Source organism: Gopherus flavomarginatus, chromosome 2 (assembly GCF_025201925.1).
Source record: "Gopherus flavomarginatus isolate rGopFla2 chromosome 2, rGopFla2.mat.asm, whole genome shotgun sequence".
Lineage (NCBI taxonomy): Eukaryota > Metazoa > Chordata > Testudines > Testudinidae > Gopherus > Gopherus flavomarginatus.
In genome coordinates, this window is record NC_066618.1 from 6,985,633 (window position 1) to 7,003,743 (window position 18,111).

The 18,111-nt window shown below is 43.9% G+C and overlaps 1 protein-coding gene across 10 annotated transcripts in view; it reads left to right on the plus strand.

The window, feature by feature from the left end:
- The window catches only part of SNAP47 (synaptosome associated protein 47), a 115,643-nt gene that overhangs the window by 7,062 nt on the left and 90,470 nt on the right, over positions 1–18,111 (plus strand). For 8 of the 10 annotated variants that reach the window (XR_007772840.1, XR_007772839.1, XM_050942690.1 and 5 more), the window contains exons 2-4: positions 1,757–2,300; positions 10,171–10,655; positions 14,918–15,042. Coding sequence is in view for 8 of the 10 variants with exons in the window: in XM_050942690.1 (XP_050798647.1) it covers positions 1,804–2,300; positions 10,171–10,655; positions 14,918–15,042 (1,107 nt within the window). In the remaining 2 variants the exon portion in view is untranslated. Of the gene's footprint in view, positions 1–1,756; positions 2,301–10,170; positions 10,656–14,917; positions 15,043–15,464; positions 15,776–15,801; positions 18,022–18,111 lie in introns of those variants that run through there. The other 2 variants (XM_050942695.1, XM_050942691.1) reach the window with 2 other exon arrangements.

Below are 18,111 nucleotides of genomic sequence, written 5' to 3' on the forward strand. Positions count from 1 at the left end.
ATCATTTAAATCACTATTATTCAGTGCCTGCTCACAAGATGTAATATGAGTAAGGAACACAATGTCGCTGTTATATAACTTTTTGAATGTACAAACTCATACAATCTGAGCATTAAAATTCTGGGGAAATGAAACGAATTTAGAGGAACAAAGTAGGTCACAGGACAAAAGAAAGAAGCAGGGGACTACCAGAGCAGGAGATGGTCCAAGTGTATTTTTTGGAAGCTGTGTTCTTGTCTCCCTCTCTCCTTTTCCACCAAACACGTGTGCACTAAAATTACGATTCCATCTTTGAGTTTTTGACATGAACAAACCATTTTTCAGGGATATGATTTAATCCTGGGATTCGGAGGGTGGGAGGGGGACAAGGGCTGGGGCAGGGGCTTGGGGCACAGAAGAGGTTCAGGGGTGCAGGCTCTGGGTGGCTCTTACTCAAGCAGCTCGCAGAAGCAGTGGCATGTCCCCCCTCTGGCTCCTATGTAGAGGCGCAGTCAGGCGGCTCTGCGCGCTGCCCAGCCCACAGGCACCGCCCGTGCAGCTCCCATTGGCTGCAGTTCTGGCCAAGGGGAGCTGCAGGGGCAGCACTTGGGGCAGGGGCAGTGCACGGAGCCCCCTGGCTGCCCTTAAACGTAGGAGCTGGGGGGGGGGGCATGCTGCTGCTTCCAGGAGCTGCGCGGAGCGGGGCAAGCCCCAGACCACACTTCCCAGCAGGAGCTCAAGGGTTGGATTAAATCAGCTGGTGGGCCGGATGTGACCCATTGGCTGTAGTTTGCTCACCTCTGGGCTAAGGGAACTAGGGACATAGGGGTTGCCATAGGAACAGTTGAGCTCGGAATGTTTATGTCAACAATAAAGGAAACTCCAGGCATGGCTTGAGTTTGGATCCTATGCAGCACATGTGTTTTGTGGTAGGAGCAGGCTATAGGGCCACTTGCTTATGTTTGACCAAAGAAGATTTTTAAAGAGCTATACAATGTTCATGCTAAACAGTGAAGAATTCTATAATGTTCAGAGGGCTGCACTGGTATCTTTTGGTAAATCAAACAAGTTGTCTCTTGTGCTTAGTATAGTAGAAATCATTTCTGCTTCTCTTAACCTTTGAATGCCCCCGGGCACCACTTTGAGACATGGTGAATAGGCAGCTAATGCCTTATGTGTTTACAATAATTTATTAATTGATGTGTATGGAAATGAAAGCCTGGGTCGTTTATACAAAGTTGGAATTTTTCACTAACTATACTCTATTTTGGTACATTTTTAAAAAAAATGCTGAATAAAGCATGCATATAAAAGTATTTTATTTATGAAGCACCACCACAGCACTACAGATGATCAAAATACAACCATATACTAATGATTCAAATATAATAAATATACAATATAAGAGTATTTCAGTGAAATATGATCATTTGGGAATGGGGAGGAGAGGCTGGGGAAGGCTGGAGTTGCTGTCAGAGGAAACAATAATAAAATACCTTTTTTTTTTAAAAGAGGAATCTTTTCAAGGTGAAATTGGAGATGGATCAGAAGAGGTGGCCACTTCTACCCCCTAAAGCTCACAACAGCCAAACCCTGGTTACCTGCATACCTGAGATGACCTAGTGGCAACACTGAAAGATGGCTGGTGCCTGAGATCAGTTACTCACCAGTATGGTGCCTATGGGGACATCCTTAATCTGTGCACCCTAATTTACAAGAATCACCTCAGATGTATTTTTCTGCCTTGTTTACTTGTTTTCTTTTTCTCACTTTGAAGGTGACAGGTCTGTCATCAGTATAGAAGAGGAGTCTAACAGTGAGCTAATGAATGCAGACATATGTATCCATGCGTGGCCCTGTTCCTATTACTTAGACACTGAGAAACGATGGGTCTCTGGCAGACTCTCACTGACTCCTATTGCGGTCAGGTTTACAGCTGACAAGACCAGAGAACTTCTGGTCAGCTTCCATCTTTCCAGCATCAGTGAGATCAAGAAGGAGTCCTCCAGTTTAATATTCAGCTCCCTCACAATTCTGGAGAAGACCACCAAGCACTGGTTCAGTTCCCTCCAGCCCAACAGAAACGTGGTCTTCAACATTCTTGAGCACTTCTGGAGAGAGCAGCTGCTGTTGTGCCCAGGGGCTGGCGCCCAGGCAGATTCTCTGCAAATGACGAAAGGGAAAGAACTGACTGGTTTACTGGCTGCGTCCCAGAAACGTATGGAGGATACAACAAAGGTGCTCCACTATCAGGGTGAACAGTTTGATAACATCGTGAAAGGACTGAACAAGATTGACTCTGAAATGGATGTAGCAGACAGGTACAGTAGCGTAACTGGAGCTGAACAATAATTGATAGTTCATGTTGTATATGTCTGAAACCTTAGATTTTCATGTTCAGTACTCATGTGACTCCCTTCCATATTCCTTTTTTCAAGTTGCAATGCTTTTATTCTTCCAGTTTTGTGTTAATTAGGGAGTGCTGAGTATGTCAGATGGCCTGGTGATTTTGTGAAGTCGATAATTCTCTCCTAGGGCTAGCATGAGAACTTACCAAACTAATTTTCACTTGGGGTAAATTTTACCCCCTCCTCCTTGCACGTGAAGAACCCCTGCTGTGGTTTTACTCTATAAGGGAGGGGTCTGTTCAGGAGCTGCATAACCATTGCACTGTGCTCAGCTCTCCCCCCTGTACGGCAGGGGTGAGCAAACTGTTTGGCCCGAGGGCCACACCCGGGTTGTGAGACTGTATGGAGGACCTGGTAGGGAAGTCTGTGCCTCCCCAAACAGCCTGGTCCTTGCCCCCTATCCACCCCTCCCACTTCCTGCCTCTTGGCTGCCCCCCTCAGAACCTCCGACCCATCCAACCACCCCTGCCCCTTGTCCCCTGACCACCCCCTCCCGAGACCCTTAATCCCTAACTGCCTCCAAAGGACCGCACCCCCTATCCAACTTCCCGTCCCCTGACTACCCCAACCCCTATCCACACCTCCGCTCCTGACAGGCCCCCTGGGACTCCAATGCCTATCCAACGCCCCCTGTTCCCCCTCCCCTGACCACCACCCCCCAGAACCTCCACCTCCCTGACTGCGCCCCTGGACCTCCTGCCCCTATCCAACCCCCCCGTCCCCTTACTATGCTGCTCAGGGCAGCAGGAGCTCACAGCCGCGAGGCTCGGCTTGAGCCAGCCACAGTGCCACACTTCCTGGCAGGAGCGGTGGGCCAGAGCACTGGAGGTGCGGGGAGCTGAGGCTGCGGGGGAGAGGAGACAGCAGGGGAGGGGCCAGGGGCTAGTATCCCAGGCCAGGTGCTCAGGGGCTGGGCAGGATGGTCCCGCGGGCTGTAGTTTGCCCATCTCTAGTGTACGGGACAGAGATGGAAAATCCACTGCTAGATGGATCTTTTCACTGCAGAGGGGACATGTGAGAGCTGGGCAGCTAATCTCCATCTCTGGAGATATTTAAGAGTAGGTTAGATAAATGTCTATCAGGGATGATCTAGACAGTATTTGGTCCTGCCATGAGGGCAGGGGACTGGACTCGATGACCTCTCGAGATCCCTTCCAGTCCTAGAGTCTATGAGTCTATGAGAGGAGGTGTCCTTTCCCCTCCCTGCACAGGTGTTGAGCATGCAGCCTGCAATTTTGGATGGGGGAATTTTGGCCTTAGTGCAGCTGTAGTTGGGGAAATGACTGTAGAAAGGGCACCTCTCTGTTCTACATGTGTTTTCAAATTGTGCAACCACTTGCTTTTCATTACATATGCTCCCTACTATTAGATGCCAGCAGAATCAGTACAGCTGTGGAAGCATGAGCTCCTGGGTTCTGTTTTGTCTTGCCCACATTGATCAAAATGTCAGCTAAACTGTATCTGCAGAAAGTACTTTTCTTGTAAGGAACAGAAAACCTATACTGATTTTTTTAAAGATCCCAGGCTGCATGTGCTTCATCTTAGAACATTTAAGATATTTAGGTGTATGAGTTATACACCTAAATCCGTATTTAGGCCTCTAAAATAAGTGGCCTGTTTTTCAGAGATGCTGAGTTCCCACATCTCACGTTGAAGTCAGTGAGAGGAGCGGGAGCTCAGCACCTAAATTTGAACATTTTGTCTCTATAAAGCTTTTAACAGTTACTGAGACGGAAGGCAAATGTAATCTGTTTTGTAAGAGTTTCGATGCTGCAAGTAGAATCCAGCAGTGGCATAAAGTAGACTTGTAGAGGTAAGTATATTGTAATATAGATATATGTTAGAGATATACAGCTGAAAGGTTCCTTCTGGGATCTGGGACAGATATAATGAAGTTCAAACTAATTTCTTTTGAAAAGTTTCTATTTTTCAGTGGGTATAACATCTGTGAGCAAGTGGTGTTGATTTTACAATGATTCTGATTATATTTTCTACACCCTTTAATGAAAAGCCAAGGAGACTAAAAACTTCGGTAGCAACTTTTAAAGTTCTCTGACAATAAACAATGATTCAGAAAGTCAATATTCATTGTTTTTTTTGAAGAAACATTTGTTTTAGATTCAGATACATGGGGAAGTATGTGTCTTCATGGAACTGAAGAAAGTTAGATGCTTTGATTTACAAGTGGGTAGAATAAAGGAAGACATTGGACAAATGCTAATTGAGATTCTATTTATTCACTGCATCTATGGATTAACTGACATGCAAATGGCCTAAAACTGTACCCAGAAATCATTAGCTTAATGAGGTGTTTTGACTTTGCACTTTACTTGTTTGGATTTTTAATTTATTTTTCAAACAGCTGATGGTGACAGCTTTCTCCTCTTAAGCTGAAGTCACATTTGCTGTACAGAGGGGAAAAAAATAAATTCATAGCACTAGAACACTGATCAATTTACTTTATTGTAACTATTGTGCCAAAGTCCTACTTTAATTAGCATAGATCAGGGAAATAGTCACATTAAACTCTTCAGCTAGTGGCTTCATTGCATTTAAAAATAAATAAATAAAAGGATAGCAAACGACTCTCCATTATATACCACGATAATAGATGCCTGATTACAACCTGAAATTGATAGAATGGCAATAGAATAAATTACCCCTGGGTAGAAGATAATTCCTTGCGACTGTGCGTGAAGCATTTGGCTTCCTGCAGTATAATACAGTCTTGGGTATATTTGTATACTTGGGAGTTATTTACTGCCCTTGCGCTCCTGGCTGGTTGATATTTGTGTAGTATGATTTCTTTTCTATAAAGGCTTGGGAAGCATGGCTTTGTAGAACCTTGTTAATTACCTGTCAAATGTTAGCTTGTATATTTTTGTCATGATCTTACAATTAGATAGCCCAGAGGACCACAAATTATTATACCAGCTTTTCCTGCCTGCACTAGTTTGCAGTAGCAAATGTTTTACAGTTAGGGTTGAGGCAAAGTTTCTCTTCTAAGCCTGGGTAGAATTCCCAGATTAACATTCTGAAGTTTGGCAGAGTTTTGCCGCCAAATCAGAACCAGAATTATTAGCGCAGGAGAGCAGGGCTTTGGAGCTGTGCTCGGGCTCTGCTCCAGGCAAAAACCTGCAGCTTCACTGCTCCAGAGCTGCTCTGCGCTCCAGCTCCAGGCTCCGCTTCAAAGCCCTGCAGGAGAGACACTCACACTTAGGAAAGGCCCCTTAACCTTGTAATGTTTTTATGAGCACAGTTAGCAAAATCACAGATTCTCCAACCTAGCAAAGTAGGTAGAGGTAATACAGGACAGTCAAGATATCCAGCATCTGAGTAGCTGTGTACTCTCCCCGTCTGTTGCGGAGACCTAGGACAGGTGATCCATGAGGCTCCTATATCTGGTGTGCCAAGAAGATTGCGATGCGATAGGCCATGGTTAGCCCTGTTATTGAGTTTTACGGCCGCCATGAATATTCATAAGAGTGTCCAGCCTTCTCTGTCCAAAACCTAACTTCCTCATGCTAATAGGGTTGGGGGGTTTCTTCCCATAGGTTACTTCATTTACCTCAAACTTATTACAATATGTGCCAATTGGCTATCATGCCATTCTTGCAATGGAACATCTGCTGATGTTCTCATCCTAAAATATCCAAAGCTAGCAATAACAGGCAACAGCGATTTCACCATACTTGTTTGTTACAGCTTTCTATTTTGCGATACCTGATGATCTAAAGTTACTCGCAGGGATGGTCGGAACCAGTTCTTGTAGCCCCGTGGCTCAAGGCAAGTCCCTGCGAGAAGGCCGAATAGAGCCAGCTCCTGCCTGTGATCATCTCCCTGGGAGAGGGGGATGCTCCACTTTGTAACAGGGAGGCCTTCCCAGCTGTTGGCTGCCAGAAAGTTGCAGGTCAGCAGGGGACAAGTCCTACCCTAGGGTGCACAGAGACATGTATCCCGGAGATGGAAGTTGAGGTCCTGACAACAGCTTTGGTGGGAACAGACCCCAAGGGCTCTGTAGCTGGAAGCAAGCCCAACCTGAGTGAAATGGGGGGCGGGGGGGATTTTGCTGGCCAGTGAAGGGTCTGTCATAGCTGGTAGCTGTGAGCCCACGACTGAATCAGGGTCAATTGTGCGGTGGTAGGGGGACAGGGAAGTGTCTGTCCCAGAAGGGAACCCAGAGAGGAAGTCCAGACGGAAAGTGAGGGGGAACAGGAAGGTCTGCCCACACTTTGTAGGGAGGCTTTTCCCCAGGAGGAGGATGAAGGCTCTGCATCTGAAATGCCAGACCCCTCACCTGTGGATCAGATTTTAAGGGAAAATGGGGGGTCAGATGTCCTGGAGGGGAGAGTGAGGTGTCTGAGGGGGTCTTTCCAATCCAAAGCACTCCATTGAAAGATGCTCTTCCTGCTATGCTTGTAAAAGATAAAACTCTCTCTTCGAGGCAGGAGGAAGAAAATCTTTGCATTTGGGAAGCTTCTCAAGTGGCTGGGGCCCAACCCAAATAAATTCCAGAGGGAAGGGCTGAGGGCAGGCATGGTTGCAGTGCACCCTTGCCTTGCCAAAACGTCAAACACATGCCTAAATTGAGAAGCAGGAGAATCTGTGTCTGAGCCCCTACTATGGTACACAAAGGGATTGGGAAATACAGTGGACACTACTCAAGCCAGGCTGTGTGAACGGAGTCTGACCATTATAAGTTGGTTGTTAATCTTGTGTCTTTTGCTACTTCAACTATAGGTCAAGACAAAGGAATTGATACTAATAAGAAACCCTTTAAAGATATGTAACATACCTGATTTGTGGAAAAAACTTTTGTACATGCTAGGGATGGTAGAAGTACACTGTGAAATCAGTCAAGAGATCAGTGTTTTAATCTATTTTCCCCTTATTTAAGAAACAAATTTAAATATTACATACAAAAGTGTAACCTTTTGTATTACACTGACATCTTTAAATGCTCAAAACTCAGCATAGCCTTATCTTGTGGAGTGTTTTGGATTATTATGCTATATGTACTGTGTACCTTAATATACAGTGTACCGAACCCTACTCTCATGTTTGCAAGCTCATTTCCAGTTGCCTTGCACTGGAATTGCATGGATGTGTCAATGAGCAAAATTGAGTCTGGTGCGACTGAATCTTAAGATGAAAACAGACTTACCCGGTTTTATAAATCTGTTGATATGATGTCATTGATGTGCAGGACACTTTAGATACACATGACGCAAGTTTCCTGGCCTTGGGAGTTTACAACCAAAGACCCTGATCCTGCTATTTGACCTGTGAGCTTCGTGGAAGCCAAGGTCAGTTGGCAAGATCATTCAGGGGTCTGTGCAATTGCAAAATCTTGTCATCAGTCAGACCGATAACACAACCAAAATGTCACTGCCTCATGGTGCGTAAAGAAGTGAATTAGAGAAGGATAAACCTCAGTAAAAACGAAGTGGAGAATACTATCATAGTGTGCTTTGTATAGAAACCAGACCATGTAAATATGTTCCCATCTTTCTAGTTAGTTACTTTTAATGCTTTAAAAGATTTGTTTTAAATTTCTCATTTTCAGCTGACTCCAGGGCAGTGGTTCTCAACCTAGTTGCCATTGTGGGCCGCATACAATACTACCTATATGGCCCTGAAGATGTCATGTGGACCGCAGCTCTGTGCTGATTGGGCCATAGGTTGAGAACCACTGCTCCAGGGTGTTCATGCCCCATAATGCTGCCTTGGTGCATGCTTACAGGGTGTGGTTTTCAGAGTTTCTCCATGCCCGAAAATTACAGTTGATCTTCATGGCTACAGAATGGGGCCCTAAAGCAGCAATAATGTGACACTTTAAAATTCTCTTTTAAACGTTTCTGCTCCATCATTCTCATCCTGTCATTTTTAGGAAGAGTACAGGATCTCAGCAGTCCGCTCCAGAGCCATTACTCATCTTGCATGAGTAATGTAAGATATTACTGATATTCATATTGTAGTTGGGAGTAAGGTCTTGAAGCAGTTTATTCTGCTTTTCTCTATTATTATAAATTCACTGGCTTGTTCCCAAATTGATTTCTTTTTGGCCTTTCTTACTTTTATTTTTCAAAGTAGATGAATGTCTTTTAGCAGGCCTGTTTGAACCTTGTACAGAACTTTGATGGCTCATGAAGAAAGTGTATTTGGTATAGCTTCCTTTTGAGATTAAATTCTGTGTTTGCAGCCAAACTAAACAGGATCTTGAGGTCTCAGAATCTCATGTAAAACAGCTTTAATACTCCTATAATTACTTATTTGCAAGATCGTGCCAATGTGATGCATCATTGCATTGGGTAGTACCTTTCTAGAGCATGGAAAATGCAAACAGGATTAAGCCAAACTTTTCCAACAAATGCCCATAAACCATGAAAACTCCTACAAGGACCTTATTGTGCCAAGATTTCTCAATGAGCTTTTACAAAAGTAAAGACGCTCTATTCTGGCATTTGTTGTGCGAGGGTGTTTGTTTTAAATTGTTTTATCTTTATCTGCTAAGTCCATTTCTAATGAAGCTAGAAAGTGAAAATCACATTAATAACTAAGCGTCTACTACAGGGATCTCTAGCCTTTGGCACGCGGCCTGTCAGGGAAATCCATTGGCGGGCCAGGCCAGTTTGTTTACCTGCAGCGTCTGCAGGTTTGGCTGATCACAGCTCCCTCTGGCTGCTGTTTGCCATTCCAGGCCAATGAGAGCTGCAGGAAGTAGTGGCCAGCACATCCCTCAGCCCACGCCGCTTCCCGCAGCCCCCATTAGCCTGGAATGGCGAACTGCGGCCAGTGGGAGTTGCGATCAGCCAAACCTGCGGATGCTGCCCATAAACAAACTGGCCCAGCCCGCCAGTGGATTTCCCTGACGGGCTGCATGCCAAAGGTTGCTGATCCCTCGTCTACTACTAGGTAACATCCAAAGTAAAACAGTTTTCATGTAAAGATGCCCATTCTGCTTTCAGTTGAGCTGTAGACTTTTCAGTTTGGTCTTGGGGGATGGGGGAGATGGATGCAATGGGCCTCCCATTAGAGAGGGCGCCAGACCAAGTGGCATCGCAGCCTGGTTCACAGGGTCGCAGTACCACTCAGGTGTGGTCTGGCGACCCCGAGTCGTGCTGTGACCCCGTGAACCAGGTTGCAACACCCAGAGCAGGGAGCTGGGCTGGCCTCAGCAGAGTGAATGTGGGATGGGCTCGCTCTCCAACCTTCCCTCACTCCCTCTGGACCTCTCCTTAGTGGTCATTTTTTGGGGGTGGTGGGGGGGAGGCTCAGTTCATATATTGCTCCTAGCTCCCAAAATCCTCTGTTTCACATTGCTTCTGACACTGACAGAAAATGACCAAGGAACATCAGCCCTCATATTTCCCCCATGAGTAAGTTCCAGATTTGTGCACACAGCACAATGTTTCCTCAGTGCCCAGGTAACAAATAATAAACTTGAACATCTGGTGCATATTCATGGTGAAAATAAGGGACTTGATTCCGAGTTTTGGTTCCCAGCTCTGACCTGGATTTGCTTGAATGAGTCACTTATTTCTCTTGCTTTAACAAGTGGGGTGCTGGGGTTTCTCCCTACTATTTCTAAAGTGCTTTGAGATCTCTGGATGCAATATGCTTTAGAAGTGCAAAGTGGGTTCTTTTAAATGATTAGAGGAATGAAGAGTTTGTTTTCAAGTGTTTATTACTTAATCAAGAAAGATAATTTGTTCAGAGGTAGGAGGATGGTGGGGACTTCCTGCTAGATTTCACTCTTTTTATATCATCTCTTCCTCATTAGGTTGTTGACGGAACTTGAATCGCCTTCTTGGTGGCCATTCCGTGGCAAACTCTGGAAAGGGCCATTGGAAGCAAAGCCGAAGGAAGAAGCCACGATTTCAGGGTCAAAGAACCAGGAAGGAGTAATAATCAAAATTCCAGTTATCATCACCCATGGAACGAATTCTAATGTCATGCCAGGAAAATTCACACTTCTGGTTTCTGGCCTGGAAATCAGTGACTCCAATTCTCAGGTCATTCACCGGTTTGAACTGAAAGACGTAGATGATATCAAAGTTCATACGCCATACGAGGTCAGCATCCGTCAGAGGTTTATTGGGAAGCCAGACACCTCTTACAGGCTGTTGGCAGCAAAGATGCCAGAAGCAATCCCAGTCTTGGAAATGCAGTTTAGCAAGAAAATACAGTTTTTGGAAGATGCATTGGGATTTTTCGGTGCAAGGAAATCTCCTCAGGCAGATCTGGGCAATTCCATTTGGCAATCAGGTAAATGACAGAAATGAAGCAATCAGTCACAAAGCTGGTTCATGAGTAGCAACTGTTCTTCAACATTTCACAAAATTTGGAAGAAAACCTGTGCAGGTTTTACAGTGAAAGTCCTCTTCCTTGCCTTAATAATCTAATGATGATGAGCCCACGCAAATGATAAAAGGTAATCTTTGACCGTAAGAGAGCAATATTAGCCAGCATCACTAGTGACAGGTACCTATATCTGAGAGCAAGGGGTGGGGATGGAGAGATGGGTTAAGCATTTACCTACCAGCTTGAGCATAATTTTGCCTGGGTTTGGTTGTATATCGCGAGGCCTACATTTTCAAAAGCAGTCAGTCACTATGAGTACCTTGATTCTCTCCCTCTTCCTCCCCGCCCTCCGGCAAGAGCCCAACTTGAGACATCTTACAGGGGCCTGATTTTCAGAAAGTGCTGAGCTTTTGAAAATGATTAGTTTAGATCTGAGTTTCCTTCAGGTTCCTTCCTCCATTTTAAGTACCTCTTTGCTCTCTTGCCCCTATTGGATTTTGTGCCTGTCTTTTAACAGTGGTCTTTTGAGATCCACACCCTTTCTGTTCCCATCCCCCACATGCTTGAGTTGTGTGTCATTGCTTTTTTTCTTGTGGCTGATGACAGCTAGAGGTAGTTCTGAACTGAACCTGTCATTGAGTTAATCACAGCCTGTTTAAAACTGCTAACTTTCATCCCTGCATGATTTCAAATGACCAAGGTGTTAAACACCAACTTCAACGGACATGCTATTAATAATAATAATGATTAAAATTACAGCAGACCAAAAAGCAGCAGAATCCTATTACTCCCAGCTCCCATACCAAGTAATTTTGTTTTTAGAACCATATTATTTGTGCACGAGAACCCACTGGTTCTAGAGGAGAGTAGATGAATCCATAGTATGGCCATTTTAAGGATATGCTGCAAAATTAAAAACCTTTCCATCACAACCAGAATGAAATTCACTATCAATATTCTCCTTCCCCATCCACTCAAAAAAAGAATAATAATAAAAAAAAAATCTGCAAGCATCGTTTTCCGTAACCCCCAATGGGAGAAGAGCTAGTGTTTCCTTGAAGTCCAGTCGGAATTTCACTATTGCCATTTTAACCTGCAACGCACTCAGATAGCATGGTGAGAGGTGGCAGGACAACACTGGTACTGATATATGGATGGTTTTTTGTTTTTTTTTAATGGGCAGTTGACTGAGGAACAAACCAGTTAAAAAGATATATTCTCAGTGCATTTAAAAATCTGAGCAGCAATAGAGAGCTGACATGGCAAAATAACAGATGAAACCAACATGCTTTCTGTGCACTGAACTAAAATTGGATTTCAGCAGGGACAAAATGTTCTCTTGTTGACCACTCTTCAAGGACCGGGGCTTGGAAAAGCTTGTTAATGTTTAAGGAAATAACTCTTAGGCACTTGGCACTAAAATGTAAGCACAACAACTTAGAGGAAAAACAACCTGCTGATTTCCAAGCACCGAATTATCCAAGCAAATTGGTGTTCAGTTCCTGATAGACTTAATGCTTGTTACATAAAATAATTGGTTATAAAGCCTTATTTTGCTTCGTTTCTCGGTGCTCTGCTCTGCTCTGTTTGGAGCTGAGTCAGTGAGTCGAGTTGCTGTCCTATCCCCACCTGCATTTTTACTGTTTAAGTTGGAAACACCAATAGAAGAAACTGGAGGTTGTGGAAATCATGACGTCTGTGACTCCACCAAAATGTCTTTCCCTTGTTTGTTCATTCTGTAGATCCAGTGTCAGTGACATATTGTTGCCACAAGATGGCAGACACTGACTGCATTTAACCTATGGGGTTTTTCCATAGCTCTGGTGGAAATGGATTTTTTCTAAAGGAAAAAATAATTTTTTTTTCAGATGCTGAATTCTGATTCACTAACTAAAAGACACATATAATCTTTTCTACAGTGGTCTTTACATTTGAGACTTTCTGTAACAGCAGATGCTAACCCATGGCATTCCCTTGGTTTTAACAGAACATATATATGTATACAGAATGTATATTTTTCTCATAGTTTTGACTTGGGTTCGAGTACAACCCTCATTGAAACATTCTGTATCTTCTAGTTTGCTTGAAACAAATTGTCTGATTGCCTAGATTTGCTTACTAGCTTTAGCCCATTGGACAAACCCATACAGGGTGTTCAACAGCCTACAATTATCTAGTTCTTGTGCCTTAATGTAAGAGAGGTTTTGCTGGACTTCATCAGACCCATAGACTATCTGGCCAGTAATAAGCTATTTCAGAGAAATGTACAAAAAATCCAACAGTGCACAGCTATGGGGTAGCCTTCCCCCAAGGAAAGTGTCCTCCTAACCCCCAATAGTTAGAGGTTGGCTTATGTCCTGCAGCATGAGAGTTTTTTACATCCCTTCCAAAACTCCTGAATTTTTAATCCTTACTATTATAACTAGGTTCTCTTGTTATCCATATAAATGTCCAATACTTTTTTGACGCCTGCTAAGCTCTTGACCTCAATGATAACTTGTGGCAATGAGTTCCCTGGGCCAATTGTGATTTGGGTGAAGAAAACATATTTCCATTAATCGCCTTTAAATGTTGCTGCCTTTCAGTTTAATTAATCTCCTTTTTATTAAGTAAATAAAATATGCCCAATCTCCTCCTGTAGTCCATTCATTATTTCGTGTACCTTTTATCATGTCCTTTCCTATTTCTCTTTTCATCAAGATAAACAGGGCAGAGTATATTTCCCAGTGAATTAAGTAGTGAATGAATACTGAATATGAATATTCTAATGAATTAACTAGTTTTAAATGGCACTCAGTTGGTAAGAGACCCAAAGAATCTTGTCTAACCATAGGCAGAAGGTTTTTCCATGTTCCTTTAAACAAGATTGCAGTAGTAGTTTACTACAAACAGTATTTTAAAAGAAAAATAGTGTTTGATACTTAGTGGCTGAGAGGATATAAGAGGAAGTTGGACAAATAGTACTAGCACAGTGTATGACTTGCTTATCTTACAGCTTGACTGTCTGAGTCAAGTAACGGAGAGCCTGATAACCAAATCATTCCAGGGGATTATGAGGTTGCAGTAATTACATGTGAGGGATTTAGGTTTTTGTATTTTTAGTTTAGCTTTTGTCTCCTTTTTCATTAAGAAGTAACGCTATCCAAAGTAGTAGCGTATGTGCTGTCAGGCAGCCAGCCAGCTTGGCACCAGTTCTTTGGATCCAGAGCGAGCTCCAGCTTCCGACTTATTTGCTTTCTGTCCTGATGTCTCCAGCAGCTGTTGTCGCTGTGCCGTGTTAGGTCAGTGCAATAGCAGGCAGTGGCAACTTCCGTGGACGTTCAGTGCCCCTTTCAGTGGGACCACTTCTGGGATGTTTGTTGTGTCTTGATACATAAATATGGGTGGTGCTAAACACCCGAGACAATCTGTATTACAAATAATGGCCTTTAATCGTAGCACTTCTCTGGGACAGGAGGTATCAGATATTGCAATAGGAGCCGATGCTTTAAATAAAGGACAGGTGGCATGCTGCTTCAGAAGTCAAATCCGTGCTGGTGCACTGATTAGCTCTGTGCGCGCTGTTATCGTCAGCATTGCCCTTTTGTTCCGAGGCTAGCTGACAGGATTCACAGGTGTTCTCCAGGGCAAGCTGTGTTTTGCAAATTGAATTGACTAACGCGTGAAGGGGAAGCAGAAAGAGCCTACGTTTTTCCTGTACGGAACAAACACCTTGCCTCCGAAGTGTCGTCTGCTTCAAACGGCTGCTTGGGATCCAAAATTAACCTTTTAGCAATTGGCCCCCTGGTACTAAGTAGCTTGTCTGGGGCACAGCAGGCCTTCCAATTGGTACATTCTGCAGACTAGCCTGAGAAGTCGTTTGTGTAGTTATGACTGTCGCATGATCTCTGATGTGTTACATAGATAATGGATTTTATTTCAGAGAAAGAGTCATAGAATATGAGGGTTGGAAGGGATCTCAGGAGGTCATCTAGTCCAACCTTCTGCTCCAAGCAGGACCAATCCCCAGACAGATTTTTACCCCCGTTCCCTTAGGGGCCAATGCTCAAACCACTGAGCTGTCCCTCCCCACATTAAATGTGATAATTCTCATTTGAGTTCCTCTTGCATCCCAACAGAAGCCTCCACTGTGCAAACCATAAAACTCTTCACTTGGTCTTACATCCTGCATTCTCCACCTGGTCCAGCAGATGTCACTGAATAACTGTCTGATTTTCTCTTTACAGCCACTGGACGCATAGCAAGCGTGGTGCAACCTGGATCCTCATCGGGAGAAGGCGGAGGCGGGCAGGCTCAGCTGCAAAAGCAAAAACAAATTGTGTCTGAGTCAGAAACTCAGGAACTTAAACAGGTACTGTCAAAATGAGCCCAGGTTAAAGCAGCATATACCAAAGCCCTTTCCTTGGGCCCTCCCTCTAAACAGAAACTCTCTGAAGAGGGGTAGGGTTCACCTCTAGGTCTTATACACAAAGCTCTTCATTCACCATAGCCTAGGTCACCTTATCCTCTCTTTCTCTGGAACTCTGGATGAACATAAAAAAATCCAACCCTCAGTTTGCTTTCCGCCTCCTTTTGTTGGTTTGGGGGTTTTTGCCTTGTTTTGTTGAGAAATCGGGGATTTATCATCACGGTGAAAATAGCTCTGGGATTTTGATTCATTGAAAAGTCGCACGCTCATGCCACCTCCCTGCTACACTGAAAATTAAATGTTTCAATACTGATTTTCCAGATCACATTATGCCCACTTATACTTTCTCCTTCCCTGTTTTACAGCTCTTTAAACAGACGCCATTGACTTGATTTTGAACGATCATTTATCTGTATTGCAGTAACAGCTGGGGGAGCCATTCCACTGTGTGTGGTAAAAACATATAGTAGAAACGGTCCCTACCCCCAAGAGCTCGTAGTCTAGTTTAGATACAAGATCCAACTGGTGGATTGGACAGAGGAATGTGGGGGCAGGGACAAGGTTGCAGTAAAAAGGCTAACTTTTTAAAAAAAAATCCAGTCTACTGCAGCTGCCTTAAAATATTAGGTCCTGAATTTGTTTTAAATTCCTTAAAAAATAAAATAAAACATTTTTCTCCTGTTGTTGCTGCCTTTACAGCAGCAGAGAGACTGACCATGCACAGAGTGCTGTCAAGTACGCAAAGTAAACAACCTGGAAAACCAAAGGAATATATCTTCACTAACTTACATGTTACTTATATCTGTAATGAACCCGATATTTTTAGACAGATGTGACTTTCAAACCAATTGTTCCCCTTTAAAATATTTTGTAAAGAATATATTGGGAGTGTTCCTGGCGTTGTCCTTTTCCTGTCTCTCACTTGAATGATGCTTTTGTGGTTTCATGATAGCGTCGTAAAATAGCCACTTATTCTGTTTCAGCCTGTAGTTGTTCTTTCTCCTTCTCTCACGTAATGCCAGACTCAGAACTCCTTTTTAATTAATTTGGACCTGAGTTTACAAGTACGCAGCAGTAATTTTAAGGAGGCTAAAAATGAAAACCTTGCAAAAAAACCATTATAGTTAACAGAAATCACTACTAGCACCTCAGGGATGTCAGAAGTAAGATTAGACTTAACAGAAACCCAGACAGTTGAAAAGTTGTCTTTGCAGGGAAACAGACTAGAGATCTTTTTTAAAACAAAACAAAACCCTGAGAAAGTCCCACTAATCATTTCAGAGTTCACCAGAGCCCCTTTGGCCTCAAGGGGCCATTCTAATATTCCTAATACACCCAACCAAGATTTTCCAAAGTGTCTGATTTTGAAGACCTCCATTTTCAAGTACCCAAATTGAGAGGCCTGGATACTGAATCTGAAATACTGAGCACCTGCTTTCTGAAAAATCTGGTCCCTGTAAATTGCCTCAGGTTGTGCCCCCAATAATTGAGGCGCCCAAAATAACCCCACCTCCTTCCCTTACCCAAGGATAAATTCCATAGTACAGCTCTCTGGACAAAAAAATGGGTCTTGTAAACTATATTTCACGACTTTATGCATTAAACTCAATTGAAGTTTCTAGGACTGTCTGCTTTTGAGAGAAGGTGAGGGGAAAGGTGGAAATGTAAATTAGGACAATGCATTATGGTCCTCCTGGGACTGGGTGTGCTCTTCATACTAGCCCAGCAAGAGCTGCATTGGGCCAGCTCAGTCAGCTAATTAGCCTGCAAGCAGGGGAGCGTTAGGTTGGAGGCAGCTAATTAGAAACAGGCTCACCTGTGTTGAAATAGGCAGGCCTTGTATAAAGCCAGGTAGGTGGCTGCAGTCCGGGGCTGGTGCTCTTGGGAAAGACTGCTGAGTAGTAGGCTGCAGTCACTCCTTGAGTGGAGGGAGTTGGAGTCTGGCAAACCCAGAAAGGAGGAAAGCCAGATGTGTAGGAAGAAGCCCAGGAAAACAGAAGCAAGAGGTAGGACTGTAAAAGACTGTGGCTGCTTGTTATTGAGTTCCTGGGCTGGAACCCAGTGTACAGGGTGGGCCTGGGTTCCCCCACCAGCCCCTGGGAAGTGGCAAGGGCATTGGAGGCACTAGCCAGACAACAGGTCTTGAAAGACTATGAATTCCCTGGAAGGGGAGGACTTTAGTGACTTGGCCTGAAGGCTAAGCCACAGCAGGAAGCTGCAGATCCGAGTCAGCAGGGCAGTAGAACGAGACGAGATGGGAGAAGACAACACTGGCAGGAGAGCGCAAGCTGGCATAGCTAATCCGCAGGACGGCTAGCAAGAGGCACCACTTACGATGAGTGGATGCCGTGACACCCCCCAAAATCAGTATGCAAATCATTTAACTTTCTGACCAAATGTGCAGTAATTGAAATGGAGTTGACCTTTTTTGAGGACTTCAAGGCTTATGAAAAGCAAAGTCTGAAATTTATAAGTGCAGTTAATGCCTCTCTACAGTTCAACCTTGCACTTGTGCAATTCTTATGCATTCAGCTGGGTTACTTGTTTATCTCTTAATCTGTCAGCAATATAACTACAGAACTAGATTTTGCAGTTGTAACAGAAAGAGTATAAAAACCAAAATGTTAAAGGAAGGGCTGTTGACCACGAGCTGTGAGGGCTGTTGAAGATGCCTACATATTTTGCAGCACCTCTTAGAAGAGGCTCTTGAGGAATTCTTTATTCCAGGGCCAATTCATGACAAATACATGGCCTATACATGATAGCAGTTTTCAGGTATCTAAAAGGGTGTCATCAGGAGGAGGGAGAAAACTTGTTCGCCTTAGCCTCCAATGATAGAACAAGAAGCAATGGGCTTAAACTGCAGCAAGGGAGATTTAGGTTGGACATTAGGAAAAAGTTCCTAACTGTCAGGGGAGTTAAACACTGGAATAAATTGCCTAGGGAAGTTGTGGAATCCCCATCTCTGGAGATATTTAAGCGTAGGTTAGATAAATGTCTCTCTGGGATGGT